This window comes from Vicugna pacos, chromosome 33 (assembly GCF_048564905.1).
Source record: "Vicugna pacos chromosome 33, VicPac4, whole genome shotgun sequence".
Taxonomy (NCBI): domain Eukaryota; kingdom Metazoa; phylum Chordata; class Mammalia; order Artiodactyla; family Camelidae; genus Vicugna; species Vicugna pacos.
The window spans coordinates 15,510,014-15,526,789 of NC_133019.1; the positions used below are offsets into that span (position 1 = coordinate 15,510,014).

Genomic DNA, 16,776 nt, shown 5'->3' on the forward strand with positions numbered 1-16,776 from the left:
AGCCTGATGCAAACGAGTATCCAAGTCAAGCCAACACTCGCTCCCTCTCGGGGGCCGCTGCAGAACTGTGTAGTCCAGGAGACCAGAAAGATAAAGCTGCCTCCAGCATCTTGCTTAACGCTTTACAGAAGGAAAAAGAAAACACCTTCTGGGCCTCTCTTGGCACGTCCTTCCTCCCACCCTCCCTTGGCTGCCCCGTCTGCACACCTGCACACAGAGTGCTTCTTGGGAGCAGCTCCTCCAGGCTTAGAGCTGCCCTGAACAGGGAGGCCATAAAGCTGGGGCCGCCCATCTGCTGTGGTTCCTGGCCTGGGAGGGGCTGGCACTGATCAAGGACCTGGCTTGCCCAAGACTGAGACCTACATGTGCCTACATGTAAGGCACTTAAAGGCTTCAAAATGGGAAGATGGTCTCACACTTTACAGATGACCGGGCGGCCGGAAGCCCTGTGCCATGGGATGTCAGTGCAGAAATGCCCTCTCCATCCTCTGACTCTTGCAACCACTAAGCTGAGGTTCTGATTCACTCATGAACCCCGTACACATCTGCTGATTCCTTCCTGGAATCTGCTGAACAGACAGCTGGCTCAGGGCTTTCAGGAGGAATCCAACTAACTGTGATTATAAACAGAATAGGGTTTGCCAGTGAGAACCTTCCCTTAGATTCTGTTGAGACAGGAAGGGGGCAGGGCACAGCCGTTCAAGGAATAACACAGCAATTAACACCAGAATGGAGAAAGATTCAGCCCCCAGCAGGCCTTGAGGCTCAAGATGGTGGGAGATTTGACTTCTAGTAGACTTTGAGCTTCATTATACGCCCCTTGTAATATAGTAGCATGGTGAATAACATGCCCACAGGTGCCATGGCAGTCCCAAGGCTGGCCACAAAAGGTCAAAGAGTGGGAAAAGGCTAACGTCCTGGGAGTCCCAGCCCCTTCCCCAGGCTAGTTAGACTGGTCCTTCCACTTATTAGCATATGAAGCCACTGAGCCCATAAAAACTGGCAACGTGGTGCCTCGTGGCCGCTGCCCCCTCTCTCTCCCTCTTCGGAGACCGCCCGCACTCTGTCTATGGAGTGTGTCCCTACTTTTACTCTAATCTAAGCACCCAACCCCCACACCTTGTGGCCTTTCACTTGCCTGTTGATGTACTTCTAAATAACTCCGCATTTACTCAAGTGTGGCTCGCTCTTGAATTCTTTTCTGCGCAAAGCCAAGGACCCACACTTGGTGGGGCACGTCCCCGGGGCTCAACTGAAGCCTGGGACACGGCCGTCCTCACGCCCCACATCCGCTTTCCTACATCACTAGCACCAGGTCACTCTGTGCAGCCTGTTAGAAAGCTGCAGAGGGAGCTGTGAAAGTCGAAGAACCTGCAGCAGAGTTGTGTATCTGGTGGCCCAGAGTGCGCCCCTGACCCCAAGGTGACCATCTCCCGGCTCTGCAAAGGCACCTTCCCGCTGGGAAAAGTCCAAGGAGGCAGAGACCCACCACAGCTCTTAGGAGAGCTCAGAAAACCACTTTGCTCCTGAAAAGGAGGGGAAAGACCAGAAGTTCACCCAGCAGGCTCCCAAGTTTGGGGTGCAATGTCCACGGCTCTCTGGGGCAATCGGGGTAAGCCAGGTACACGTGAAGTGGACGGAAAGGAGGTACTTTGCAGGATACACAGCTACCAAATAAAATCCAAACACGCTGGTGAGTTCACATGAACTGTTATTTCCTTTAATAATGCAAAGGTGTAAACTTCATAAAGGCCTCACTGATTATCTACACAACAACGTTAGCATTCTTATTAGTAGCAAAACATGATCCAAACCTGCCGTATAAATATTCTAGAAATGAGCAGAGAAGCCCTGTGGCGGGTGGAGCATGCGCAGCGCGAAGCCAGGGCACGGGGCCCCGGCGGCTGGGCTGGGCGGTGAGCGGTCCCTCTTGATGGGCCTGTCTAAGGGGGTCCTGGCGGGGCTGGGCGCTGCAGCCACGTGAGAACTCAGTGTCTGGTGGGAGTGGGTGTGCCCTAACACGGTCCCCTGAAGGGCACCCCTGATGAACCATGGGCCAGTCTGAAGGGACCCAATACAATGACCCCAAATTGCTTCAGCTGAGGTCTGCCTGGGCACCACGTGCTGAGGGGACAGGGTCATGGATGCCAGGCCTCCGATCTCCACAGAGTCCCTTTGAAACACGGACACTGGCTCTCATCTATGGGACGGGGACTGGGGTGAATATGTGACTTCCGCCCAAGATGATATCAAGAGCATGCTGGCGGCCAGGGGGACAGTGATGGGCCACCTGCATGAGGACCCATCTCCCCCTCCCTGGGCCTCCGTAGGTTACTGGGATTCTCACGCCAAGCCCGGAGGCACCACGTGATGCTTCTCATTGCTCTGCCTTGTGCCTAAGGACTGTGTCTGCTTCTGCTGCCCTGGCGTGAAGGGAGGTCAGGGACCTCGGGGGAGAGGTTCGTGGTGGGGCTGGAGGCCGACGGGGCTTGGGTGAGAGGCACTGCCCGGCTGAACTGCTGGGTAGCGTGCAGCCTCCGGCGTCTGCAGGTGACTCGCTAAACTGCCAGCGCTGGAGGCACGGGCCTGTGTCCACTGACAGGGGCAGCTCTGCCCCGCAGACCAGAGGCTCATTTGGATTCCCAAAGGGGAAAGGCTAGTCTTGGAACATTAAAAAACAACAGAACCAAAAAACAAAGAAACTGGAAAATGATGAAAACCAAACTTCCGTGGAGATGCTCAGAGATGAGATAAGTGGAATGATATGTGACCACGATGGAGGGAGGGAGTTTTTATTCAGCAGAAGGTCCCCCCAAGCACACACACTGACACCACTGAGCGTGAGTCACCCGAGAGTCTCCAGGCAGGACTTTGACAAATGCACCCGCTTCCTCTCCTGGGCACGTGGGGAGGTGCATCCCCAACAGCAGGGGAGCAGCTGGCTTTCAACAGTTTTTTTTTTTAAGAATTAATTTTAATTTTTTTTGGCAGGGGAGGAGGTAATTAGGTTATTCATTTATTACTAGTTTTTTTTTTTTTTTAAATGGAGGTACTGGGGATTGAACCTAGAACCTCGTGCATGCTAGGCACACACGCTGCCACTGAGCCCAGACACCAGTTTTAAAAATGTTACTGATGCCACTAGCCAGCAGTGGGCTCGGGGCACTGGAGAAATATGAGAGGCCGAGTTCTAACTGATCGGCACCCTGGGTGGGCCCCGCCTTCCATTCAGCTGAGCACGTGTCGGGAAGGGTGTGACTCACGCCAGGCTCACAGCGGATGCTTTCAACCTGGGGGACTGATGTTTATGCCATAATGTGTCACCGCTGGACCACATCCACCAAGACACGAGGTCTGTGGCTGAGCTGTAGCAGGGCAGCAGGGATCACCCCGTCCGGGAGACGCGCACCTGCCAGAGCCCACAGGTGTGGGGCACATCCTAGGTCGGCCCCGTTCACAGAGCCAGCATAGGGTGCTACCTAGGACCAAAGTGCCTCCCAGAAAGTTTGCTCGGCCCCAAGAAATACCCAGTGAATCTGATTCCATTTACATGGGCAACAGGGTGGCTGACTCTGCCCATCAAGTCAGCAAAAAGCTCCAGTGAATCACAGCGATCTTACCACGGGCACTTCAGTGCGGGCAAAGCCAACTACTTATTGAGGGCAGAGGAGGAGCAGGGGGTTAGAATTGGGGCACGTGGTGATTTTAACAATCTGATGCAGGCTTTAGAGGGTACTTAGAACTCTTTCTCTGCCACATCATTTTCAGGTAAGAACCAAAAATGCAAGCAAGTAGCAGCTGTGCAGAAACTCTTCTGAAAACCTAGTGCCTTTGTGTGTGTGTTTTACATAGCATTTAAAGAAAAGAGCCCCCGAACATTTTTGCACTGCCATGAAAAAGGGGGCAAACTCCTTATGAAATGGCACAAAAGTATCTGAATGGCAATAAGTCTGGAGGTCCAGCTTTTTCCAATTGCCAAAGCTTCCTCTTCCACAGAGAGCTTGGCAGCGTGGCCGTGGAGGTCCTGAAAGAGTATGCCAAAGGGGGCACTGACCATTCTCATAGGAACGGGGCTTTTAAGCAAATTTAAATTTTTGTGTGTGTTGTTCAAGTTCCTAACAGAGCAAGAGAAGAGTCACTGCAGAGAAAAGCAATGAGGCAAAGGTGGCGGACATGGTGGAGCCTCCCAGGGTCGCTGCAGGCACCAAGCAATGGGTCCCCAGAGAGAAGGTTTAAAAACAAATATGGCAGTGGGGATGTCCCAGTGATGTCCAACGTGATGTGTGTGACAACAGACACGGGGAGGGGAGGAGAGGGGAGGAGGAAAGAGAAGAGACAGAAACAGAGAAAAAAAAATAGATAAAAAGAAAAAAAAATTAGGTCAAATATAGAAAACTCCAGAATCAAAGGTTAATTCGACTTTGTAAATTAAACTGACAAAGGTTAGGGGAGAGTTCAGTGCGGTAATGTTACCAGCAGGCCAGGTCCGAAGCTCAGCAAGGCCAGAGGCAGCGCAGCGGGGTGAGTTCAGGGGTTAGGGGTCAGCGAGCAAATGAAATTAAAGTGAGAGAACGGAAGGCTTCAGGATGAAATTCAAGAATCTGATCAGGGAAGTGTCACCTCTGATAAGGGGAGGTTCTAAGACGCAGCCGAGGAGCCTGCCCGCACACAGCTTTCTAATCTCTAGAGTTTTTTACACATCAGGGTAGAGATGCATCTGATCACTGTGCACGGGGATGGGGGCCACCTTTTTAGCAAGAATTCAGCCTCTTCCAATCTGAGTCTCCCCACCCATAGCTGCTAAAGAAAACCTAGTTCTCTGCCCCTCGCCTTCCGCCACCCGCTGAACCACAGAATTCCACCATGAACGTACATCCTATAACTCAGAGGTTTCAACCGCAGGTCCCAACACAACGGCTGGAAAAGTCCCCAAAGTTCATCCAAGCAACCTCCTACTAAGACCCGTGTGGCAGAGCCGAGAGCCTCTGGGGGCGAGGTGAGCAACCCCTCCAACCCTCTCTGTGAACTGGGCGCCTGGGAGATTAACCAGAAGGACTCTGACAGCTCCCGCGGGCAGGACTTCGGGGGACTGGTCTTCCCAGAATGTCTGTATCTGACACCCGGTGGCCCCAGCTTCTCCCACCCGAGCACTGACGCTGCTGGCGGTACCCGGCCTGTGAACGCAGCCTGTCTGAATCACCGCCTGCGGAGTCGTACCCGTGGAAACACGTGCCTGGAGGAATCTGTCTCGCTGCAAAGGACTCACTCAGGCTTCTCACTCCCCTGGCTCTTAAGGGCCCCACAAAGGCCGAGCCCGCGGGAGACACCAGACTGTCGATTTCAGGCAAAAACTGACCCAAGAATGCAGAGAAAGAAGGGGCAGAGGACAGACAGGGCCACCTTCATGTGGACAGCTATGAAGCAGTGAGGAGAGCATTTCTCGCAGCCACATCCAGGTGCCTTGGCTTAATCACTGACCAGGTGACCACTGCCTGCAGGGACCTGCCCACCCCAGCCTGTGCTGACTGCCCTCCCTGCCCATGCAGTGGGCAGAACCAATGGAAGCTTCTGATCTATGGTCCCCAAATCCCTGGGGGCCCCCCCCACATGTCTCAGACACACACACTCACGCACAGCCAACCACTGGGAACCACACATTGATCTTATTTTGTTTCTGCCCAACCAATCCACTTCCACACACACGACCTTGGGTCACAGCAGCCCACATCCTTCCTGGCCTCTCTCCCACTGGGAGAAGCAATCGCGACCGCTGAGCCGAGAGCCAGGGCATTATTCTAGAAGGGACAGGCACGATGAGGGCCAGACCAGGGCCACTGGGAGACGGGAACATCCTTCCACCACACCTGGACCCGACAGAGAGTTTATGCGGTCCCTTCCAATAGGCTTCAGCTGTATGTTCTATGCCCACCCTGCTGCCTGTGGTTAGCATCTGGTTGGTCCGGAAAAGCACAGAGGGACGATGAAGATCTCTTTCTGCTCTGAGGGATCTGGTCAATGAGGAGACTGCCAGTCAGCAGCAAGGCAGCTGGGCCACAAAGCAGAACTCTCACTTTATTCCCACACCTGAGCTGGTCCCGGATCCCTAGAGACAGATCTGCATCTCCCAGGAGAACTGCTCCCATCAGGGCCTCTGGCAGACAGGACTGCCTTTCATGGATGGGTTTTCCAGCATCTCCTTTCTCCACTTGTTCTGCTTCAAGTGGCTCAATTTAATCTTTGTTTCAGTTGAGATGCCCTTGGCAGAGAGGATTTTTAACTAACTGGGCACCATCTGTTCCTTCTCTTGGGGTCCCCACAGAGAAGAGATTTGGACCACGGCTGGGCAGGTGAGCAAGCGTCAGAAAGACAGGGTTTAAAAAGTCATGTGGTCCTCGGATGAAATGGTAGATAGCAGATAAGGTCTCAGGAAAGGATCCTTCCTCAATCAGTGTCCAAAGCTCGGCTGGAACCAGGGCTTTTCCCATCTGAGGGGCCCCATGGACTGGCTTACCATCAGTCCTCCGAGGCTGAATGACACAGGACCTCTGCCCAGGATGCTTGGCCAAGCCTTGCTGGGGGTCCAGCCCATCTCAACCTACTGCACAGCTAGGTACAAAGCAAAACTAAGCTCGCATGGGCAACCAATCATGAGGATGGCTGTAAGCAAGCGAGTTGTCAGGGGCTGTTCAGGCACATTAGGAGGTGCGGCACTGGTGCATTAATTCAAAGCAGGAGACTCACAGGAAGCAGAGGCGTCTTACCTGGGATGGCTGTGGGCTGGGCCGAGGTCCTGAACACAAAGTGAGCCGCCTTGGACTTTCCCTGCTGGTTCTCAGCCACCACGTAGACCTCATACTCGGCATTCCAGTCCAGGGACTTGAGCATGACGTGGTCACTGCCAGATGGGAGCCTGATCTCTGGTTTCCACTCGGAGGACAGCTTCTGGGAGAAATCGGCAGGAAAGATACAAGACCCCAGGAAGCATTAGATGCAGTAGCCGGTGAGACCAGCCGACAGGAGGAATGTAAAGGAGTCAGCAACTACTGGTGCCAAACAAGAATAAAAACCAACTATAGGACATGGTCTTTATTCTTCACCAGCCTGAAAAGCCAGAAGGTAAATGATCAGGTCAGGAGGTTAAACCTTGCGTGTTTGCAAATACAGATTGCCAGTGTGGTGTGGCTGGCCTTCAGTGCCCTGTCCATCACCATGAGGGCATGCAGGGACCCATGCTATACTCTGGAATGCCGGGCACACATGCTAAGGATGACCCAGCAGAGTAATCAGATCGCTATGTTTCTTGTCCTGTTTCAGAATGTTGCTCACACTCGGGTATGACTCACCTCCCCAACATGGAGCCACCGCATAGATTCCACTTTTATTAAAAATAAAAACTATCATTTTTTTGAGCACCCACTGCGTGCCAGGCACTGTACTAAAGGCTTTCTGCGCATTTTCTCACTGTATGCCTACAATAAGCTGATGAAGGGAAGGGAGAGAGAGGTCAGGTGACCTCCCAAAGCCACACAGGCCATCGAGCTGGGGCCAAGTGCACCTGGGCCCAAAGCTGTGACCTCTCCTTTCATAATTGGGAGCTCAACACACATCTGTTGCTCTGAGCTGGGTTTTTCTACTCCATGCAGTATAACCTGGTTTCTAAGATTGGAGCTGGAGGCTCTAGGGGTGAGTTCTGCCATCAGGTCCAAGGCTGGGGCGCTCTGAGTGCCCACAGGGAATGGTACCCTCCACTCAGCAGGGCACTGCCCAGGGCATCATTTCAAGCACACAGCTGGAGTTCTAGCTTTCCCTCCATTCTCGAATGTTCTTTTCATTTCTAAACCTTCACATTCACCAATGAGTTTGTTCTGGGAGTTTATAAAGCAGTCCTTTGTGCCCATTTCCCTGACACAACAGCTGTGGAAGGAGGTTTGAAGACTTCCTGAGAAATCTTCAGAAGGTTTCACGGCCCACCTCTTCATAATCTTTGGCCTTTTCACTAGCCATCTGAGAGGTGGATGCCAGGCCCACGAGAGGGCTTGATGAATGTCTGCCGAAGGATGGGCTGCTCCTCAGGAGAGCAGGACATGCTAGCACCGCCACCCGGCAGGTGGTCCAGCCCGTGGCTGAGGCTGGACAAAGACTTACATACAGGAAAGCCAGCCGTCTAAGTTCCCAGCAAGATGACTTATACCAGCCAGATAGATGCCTTTAGAATGTGCTGTCTCTCATGCTATGGTCGTGACCAGGGCCAGGAAACACCAGCAGCAGATGCTCATTTCCTTCGAGTCTAACCAGGAAGCTGGGCTATGCTCTTAAGTTAGCTTGTGTGCACGTCAGTATGTGCCCCATTTTAATGTAAAACAAAGAAGTTCAGCTGTTTGCTTTTTCTCCTCTTTCTCTGAAAGATTTCTTTCCTTGGTAAATATCATTACAAGAGAGACAGCCAGACTATAAAGCAAACATTATGTTACATAATACATATTAATATCATATAAAAATAGTAGTATTTCGCAAACATTAAGATTTTGAGGCAGAAGAGAGAGGATGGTTGGGGTGTCAAACGCTAACCCATCTCGGTGTTTTGCCCCAGTTGTCTTTTTAAGGCACAGCCGCGATGTCTCTCCTGGAACAGTGATATCTGAGGTGCCCTGTACAGGAGATGTTTCCAGTCCATGCCTGCATCTCAGCAGTGATTGTTAGTTACCAGGTATAGAGTTTTCCAAGTGTCAGGCACATTTCAGGTTCTTTGTCTATGTTTTAACTAATCTTTGCAACAACGTGATAAGCTATCCCCATTTTACTGATGGAGAAATGGAGATTTTGGAAGATTGGGTGACCTATTCAGGTCACATGCTGCTAAGTGCTGAAGCTGGAACGGGATGCCATGTCTGTCTGGGCCACATCAGGGTGACAGTGGCCAAAGGTATCCTGCCCCACCATACTGTCCACTTCCAGTGGGTTCTGCTGGGGACACCTGCTCAGTTGGTCTGCGCCTTCTACTCCACAGTGAGGAAGCCACAGGGATCTCTCAGACAGTGGTGCCTCCAGGCCTTTGGGAAGTCAACTGAGGCTCCTCCTCCCATGCCTGGCCTCACAATGAAGCAGGAGAAGTGTGTCTTCAGGGATCCGTGCGGTACCCACTCTCCGTCAGCCTAACCAGGTAAGCACTTCAATGGGGGCTGAGCACAAGGCAGAGAGGGAGCAAGACAATTCTTGGGAGCTATTGGAAGAAAGAAGACTTGCTCCCTGGTTCATTCTTTTCTCCTGGCAGGAAACCCCAGCAAAAGGCTATTTCCGATGCTCAGACATTGCCTCTAAACCTCTCAGCAGTTGATCGTGGTTGGCAATGGCCAAGTGTCCTTCTAAAATCCCAAAAGGAGAGCCTGATTCTCAATCTGGGGTTTGGGGATGAAGGGTGGAATGAAAGAAATCTTAGATGGGTGGTGGAGAGCAAGCCAGGAAGAAAAGGCTTTGGGCCAAGCTCACTGTTAGCAGGATTACAGCAGCTCAGGTGGGGTGCACGGGCATTAGTGGGATCGGGGTGCGGGTGAGGGTAGGAGCTGGTTTAGGATCTGAGGCAGCCAGGACGGGGGCCTGAGACCCCCATCTCTTCAGTCGGGCAGACCTAGATGAAAACCCTGGCTGCCTGGCTGTAGGAGTCGGGTTATAGGACTGCCCAAGCCGCACTTACTTCCTCTGTAAAGTGACAACCATCAAAACAACCTCATAGGGTTCTTGGAGAGAGAAACTGCACGTGGTCACTGCGCCTGGCCCTAATACATACTTTATCAAAGCGTGATGATTAGCTATCAGTATGTTATTTGCAAAAAGTCCTGGGGAGTGGCTGGATAACTTTGCAGAAAAAGTCAAGCAGCAGCACAAGCAGTCATGGTTATGAGTGTGTGTCACCACCGAAATCATTTCAGTGGTTTTCAAACCAGTCCCAGTGGGGACAAGACCCAACAGCTGGAGGTCTGTCTTGGAATTTAAAACCCTGACCAGGGCCCATGAGCCACCATCCAGACACAGGCTGCCCCCGACCCCTCCGGGCTTTGCGTGTTGTTGCCCCAACAAGGTGGGTGTCAAGGATGCAGGCGCGGGTGAAGATGGAGGAAGGAGGCCACTCACCGCTCGGTACTTGACCAGGTAGTGTCTGATGGGGGAGCCGCCGTCGTCCTGCTTGATCAGGTTCACCTTAATAGAGTTTCCATCCTCTCCCATCTGCCCTTCGAGCTTAGGCGCGCTGGGTTCCCCTGAAACAGCCAGTTAAGGCGTGTGACATTTTGGTCCACAAAATGGAAATCCAGTCCATCTGAAGGGGATGTAGTGATGGGGTGGGGCTGGACTCTTTTCTTGCTTTCTCCAAAATTCAAATGGTTAATGAGCAATAAGTGTGAAACTTCGAATTCCAGTTAGATGCCTCAGACTCAGGCTACTGTCCCATTATATCCCAGTCCTTTCACCATTTTAGAGAGAAGCCTTTTTTCTGTCCCTCACTGGTGCTTGCACTTTTTCCTAGCTGTGCTTACAACTGCAGACTTAACTTTTATGAACTTGAAATATTTCAAGGAACAGCCTGAAATATGGGAAAATGTAATCATTTAAGGAGAAAACTTACATCCATAAAATAAATTTTCAAAGCAGCCCAGTTTTTTCCCCTGGATATATGATTCCTCCCAGGGGTGTCTGGTCCCTAACGGAGTTGGAATGATGCTGCATTCTTATAATCAGCTTTGCACGAATTAAATTTTATGACTTAGGTTCATCAAAAAAAAAAAAAGCTTCCAATCATGATCAAATAAAGTGCGATTTGTCACAGCAAATGTCCTGCAAGTATTCTGCGTTTATGGGGTCAACAGCCTGAGTGGTAATCCTTGGTACCTTGTATTAATGGAACGATCATTAAAGTCTTTCTATTTGTGAGAGGAGAGAGGGGGAAATAAGTCTTCAGCATTTCTCAACAGAAAAAAAAAAGTCGATGTTTCTCTTTTTTCGCAGTAGCACTGTGAACCCAAGGTCAAGAAGAAAGATGAACTTGTATGTGACAAACTACCAGGGTTGGGATGGCTCTGCAGTAAGATGCTGATTTACTTTAAGAGAAACTAGGTCATTAGTATATGTCGAAAGCAATGAGATGAGAAAGTGTCTGTTATAAAAGGTTAAAGTGAAGATTTAAGACACTCGGGAACCCTGCACTTCCTGTGGGAATCATCTCTGCATCCATTTTATGACCTCGGACAGATCTGGCGAGCCTATAAGACAGTGAGCTTCTGGCTGGGCAGTCCTGGTTTGTTCTCTGGAAGATAGAATCAGACAAGGGACAGAAGTGCCAGGGAAGGCTTGTCACCGGGCTTCGGACCTCAGCACTCACAAGTGTACCTTTGGCCATTTATGAGAAAGCTGCTGGCCAAGTCAGGCCAGCACATCCTCCTTTCTCAGCTACTCTGGGGACCTCAGTGGCCGAGCATGCTTATTTCCTCTTTGAGACAAAGAACCAGACAGATAAAGCTCAGGAGAGCCCTGCTACTCAGCCTGGGCCAGCAACACGCACACCACCCGAAAGTTCAGTTAATAAGCTTGCAAGGTGATCTGTGCGCACTTGTACTAGTAATGGGGACACGTGAAAGTGCCAACAGAAAGGATGGGCGATCTTAATGTCTGAGGGATGATGTATTTGGAAAAAGATGCCCTTATTATTCCTTTTTCTTCAATCGGTAATTCAGGAAAAAGAAAAAATGAAAATAAAAACATAAATGAGCACCAGGCAAAGATTTGTCCTGTTTTTACGCCACTGCCTAGCAACTAGCACTAATTATTCAGGGGAAAATACTTAGATTTGGTTTCAATAATGTCAAGGTGTGAATGCTTTTCACATTCTTTTGGATCATTCTGAGGCTTGGACAATAATTCAGTTTTGTCTTATACCATTCAGAAATATCCAGTGCTAAAAGGGAACTCACAGGGGAGTATTTTTTTACAGGACTGAAGGATGTCTGAGTCAATTCACCAATGCTGAACAAGGGAAGAAGAGACACAGTAGAACTTTAAAGACTCTATTCTCTCACTGAATTAGGGTGCCCACCTCATCCTGTTAGTCTGGGACTTTCCAGGGGTTGGCACTGTGAGTCCTTTATCCTGGAAAAAGCCGTAGTCCCAGGTGAAACGGGATGTTGGTGACCCTGGGCTGAATGAAGACTTATGTTAATCACTATAGATTTCTCTATTTAGACCTGCAACATTGATTCTGTAATTAATGGTCACTTTGCCTTAAGGAGGAGGGAAGGAAGAGGCTTCAATGGCTCTTCCAACACACTCACCAGGCAAGGATCTAGTCTTTCCTTCAAGGCTTCCTGGGAAGGGAAGTGGAGATTACTTTGCTGGCCACTCTGCCCCGCACCTTCCTTACTATTTCCTCTCAGATTTGAGCAGTATGGGTTTCAAAGTCTGCATCAATGCCATGTAACACTGAACTCTGCTTTGGGGGGAGCGTCTGTTGAGAAGAGGCACTCTCTCTGATGTTTGTGAAGATCCCTTTAGAACTAAATGCTAAGGATGCCACAGTGGGGCCCAGAACATCTGTGGCCTTGGCCACCATATTTGCAAACTGCCAGATACTCCCCAGGGCTTCTTGCTCTGACATCACTGTGACACCGTGACAGCCACTATGCTAGGATGAACCATCAAGGACACCCTGGCTATTTTCATGACACTGTAAAGGACAAAACAGAAAATACAGGGCGCTGAGCCCATTTTAGGGAGCTGCACCCCAGGATCAACAATACCATATCTCTCAGGCACAGAGTTGCCCCCCCCCCTTTTTTTCGTTTTTTAAATAATTTTTAAAAATTTATCTCAAAAGGTCCTGTCTTTGAAAAGAGACCCAAAGGGTCTTCAAAGACATACGGACAAAAATCTCGCCAAGGAATCCCCGTGGAAACCAACAGCCCCAATAATGGGACCCTCTTATCTTTGGATTTGAAAAAATACAGTGGGAATCACAGAGAAACCACTAAAAATTAGACCACAGAACACAGTTTCACCATTCCCAGGAAATCACAATACTACAATTTGCTATCATTTTATCCAAGTGACTACCATGCAACTCTGATATGGATTACTTTCTCACAGAATTTAGAGCGCTTTATAAAAATCGTATCATGTAGAGTGCTTTAAATATAATTTATTTAACAAACGTATATTCAGTACCTATTAGGTACCAGGTGGTCCATGAAACGTCAGAGTTTCCAAGGTGATTAAGACAAGGTTCTGTTTACCAAATGGAAAGCTTTAGTTACGATCTATTCTTTCGAAAATGGTGGGGCCCTCATGCAAAAACCTAGCCCTCCCTATGACGATTTCTAAAGGAAGATTGCATTCAACTAACATCACAGAGATGCTGACCAACTTTATGGCTATGTAACTTGCTGTAAGTACATAAAGATGTGGAAAGAACAATCCTTGTTTAATCATTTGTCTTATTCACATTCAAATGTTTACTGCAGCCAATGGGGTTCAAGAAACGATTTCCTAAGCTCTCTCTGCAAAAAGAATGTTCCAGTCATGCCTGAGGAGGGAGGGGCTGACGCCAAAAGAAATGGGCCTGGCATTCAGGGGACTGGCTGCTTTACTGAACACATTAGGGGAGGAAATTATTTAGAGGGTCCCCATGTGCACTCTGTTCTGAGATGGCTGCTCTGATTGAAATCATTATGGGTAATTTCAGCAAAACCAATATTGTAATTATTTGTAAATGTTGGTTTGCGATTCAGCAGCAATCGGCAGGTTGCTCCAAGAAAACCCCTGGGGTTAATTATACCCTCTGAGTTTAACGTCAGCTATGAGTCAAATTTTCCCCCCGAATATTTTTATGTAAAGACTAAAACAGCAGTATTTGTAAAAATAAACCTTGTCAATAACAGATATGAAATAGCGGGCAGTTCTGGTATCTTCCAGAAGAATGTAAATCGTGTATGCAAGGGAAAAAAAAAAAAGAAGACTGTACCAGAGAGACCACATACAGTCAAAACCATCATAGGCAGGTCCTGTAAATTCCCCTTAGAAACCGTAATTGAAATGCGTATTTCTGGCCATGCAGATTGCAGGTTCTTCTTTATAATTATTGTGCTACTGAGCCCTAAAGTCGGAGTCAGTTTCATGTCTTTTCCCTCGTCAGCAGAAGCCCTGGGATCAGAAAACGAGTGCCGGATGGCTTGGATTCCACAACAAAAATTCCAGCAAGCCCAGGGTGTTTGGACAGCAGCTGCGCATCTTGGAAGGAAAACAAAATTCTGATTCTCACTCAAAAAGCCCAAGTACCAAGCGTTGCACATTCTGATTGAAATGCTGAGGGGCCAACGGGCCTCCCTCAGACGGGCCGGACCTGGGTTCTGTCTTCACGCACTTTGCTTTCTCTCCCATCAGGACCCACACAGAGTTTCAGGCATCTGAGTGGAAGCCAATGATGGATGTACAGCCTTCACAGAATCTCTAATAGGATTTTCTGGCATTAAAGATACTGTTCCTTTTGTTTATCCTAATGCCTGCTCCTGTTTATTATTTCTTGCAAGCCATTTGAATCTTGTGTATGCTCTTTTTCTTATTTGTTCAAAAAAGTCCAAAGGTAAGATTTAGTTGTGATGATATGAAGCCTATTTGATTTTTCCAATCCAGAAACATTCAACATTACATCAAGAGGTGAGAAGTTTGCCTGGTCCTCAGAGGATCAGCAAATGACCTCAGGGAATCAGAATTTAGTTATTAATCCATTAATTCTCCTTCCTGAGATCAGTCTCTCAGCCCTAGACATCAAACGAACGAAAGTGATCTATGCTGCACACACTCCTGGACTCTCAGAATCTCCCCGATGCGCCTTTGGCAGCCGACCTGGCTATTCTATTCTGAGGTGGTTTTCCCAAAAAAGCAGCCCACAGTGCGTGGACTGGCAGCAATTTGTCTCAAACGTCTGTTTTTGTCTCCCCCAAATCAGGCGTATGGAGTAAAGTGTTCTTTTGCTCCCGAGCTCTTTTCTCTTTATTGTTAAGGATCTGCTGTGCTAGTGTGACCTGACTCTTTGCCACCCTGGTCCCTGGCTCCGGGGAACTCTGGGATACAGAACGGGCAGGTATGGGCACAGCCAGGTTCCTCGCTTCTATGGAGAGAGGATGCTTCGCTCTCCGAGACCAAGCTCACGGAGGCATCCAGTCCACACACTCTTTCCAGCATCATTTTTCTCATCAGGGATTATGAATGTGAGTCTGTGATGGGAGGTGGAGGGGGAGGCATGGCAGTTCTGAGTACAAATGAAACAGCAACAAATGAACTCTGACAGACCTGACCACAAAAATACCAATTCCCTTCTTGTGGGTGTCATGAAAACACCAACAGATTAATTGATCAATTATCTTTGTTTCATCATCCTAAAAAGACACTGTGACCACGAAGGTTTGTGGTTATGGGGCTGATCTAGGCTGAGGAAGTTAGGACAAAAATAACTGCTATCACCAACAATTATAATTGGGCTCCTGCCTCCCAGGCCACAGGAGGGGCTCGGCACACCTCCAACACTACTTCATGGATGTCAGATTCATTATTCAGAAGTAGGAGGCTCCTGGGACGTTTCAGCTCTCGTATTGGTAAACCTGAGGGAAATGGGTGCTTTTGGAGGCTCCCGACCCCTGTCCAGGGGATTTGGGCTGATACACATCATTGACTTGGCCCCTTCATGCTAGCTCCCTAGCCTGGTCACCACCAGGGCAGGACATCCTTCGGAATAAAGGCAATTAGAGCAGAACCCCCAGTGCAAAGTCTATGTCGACCTGCCCGAGACCGTGGCAATCCAGACACACAGCTGTAAAAAAATAAAAAGAGTGGGTGGAAGGGGTGGTTAGTGATGTTTTCAATCTAAGAAGGAAGAGTGGATGTTAAAGAGTTTAGTTCAGCAGAATCAGCATTTCCTAGTACGAGTCAGTGTCAGTAGCTAAAGAAAAAAAGATCATTATAAACGGTGGAGGGGAGGGGTCCATGCTCAGACATGCAGCACACTGACATGGGGGGGCATGCAGGGGTGTCTCATCACACACATGCTGGGGTCAAGGGGGTCCCATTTATGCAGAGTCCTCGGTAGCTGACGGGAGTCATTGGAGGAACTGACCCAGCAGTGACGCAATGTTGTGATATTTAGAAAATGAACTTTGGCATTGGGGGAGGGGCTCAGATTTTCTTGTCCAGCAAACCCACTCCTGTGCCCCTGGGCCAGGTGCCTGAGTGTCCTTGTCATGAATCCCTGCGAGCAGAGCTCTGCGGGCTCAGGACCCAGGCGGTCCTGGGCTGGTGCTCAATGTCTCTGTTCACCTCCCTTCTCCTTCTGGTTCAGTGAACACCGTGGACAGAAACTGAGGGTGCATGGAACACCCAGTACATGTTAAATGCATCCTAGGCAATTTGGGGGGGGGGGACAGGGGGAGTGGACACGGAACACTGGATTCATCAACTGTGGGTATATAACCCACCCACTGCGTGATTGAAAAACCCCCCTCCAGGCCCAACTCCCCTGGAAACCTTCCTGACAAAAGCTTTGTTTGTTTTCATTGTAAATTTCATTTGCTCCGGCTTCCCCATTCCCTTCGACTTTATTATTAAAGACCATTTCCTGCTGCTTGCTGCACATCTGAGTGACAGTCCTCTGCCTGTCCCTTGCAAACGGCAGGAGAGGGGTGTTTTGATGCAGGAGGGTGACCATACTTTGGAATGCCACAGGCTCTCAGTGATTTTTCAGTA

General features: G+C 49.4%; 1 protein-coding gene across 5 annotated transcripts in view; it reads right to left on the bottom strand.

Annotated features, from left to right (window-relative positions):
* Positions 1-16,776, bottom strand: part of NCAM1 (neural cell adhesion molecule 1) — a 294,609-nt gene that overhangs the window by 10,394 nt on the left and 267,439 nt on the right. For 2 of the 5 annotated variants that reach the window (XM_006207809.4, XM_015242229.3), the window contains exons 14-15: positions 10,129-10,253; positions 6,762-6,939 (exon numbers count right to left, since the gene is read on the bottom strand). In XM_006207809.4, coding sequence (XP_006207871.1) covers positions 6,762-6,939; positions 10,129-10,253 — 303 coding nt within the window. Of the gene's footprint in view, positions 1-1,710; positions 4,196-6,761; positions 6,943-10,128; positions 10,254-16,776 lie in introns of those variants that run through there. The other 3 variants (XM_072954135.1, XM_072954134.1, XM_072954136.1) reach the window with 2 other exon arrangements.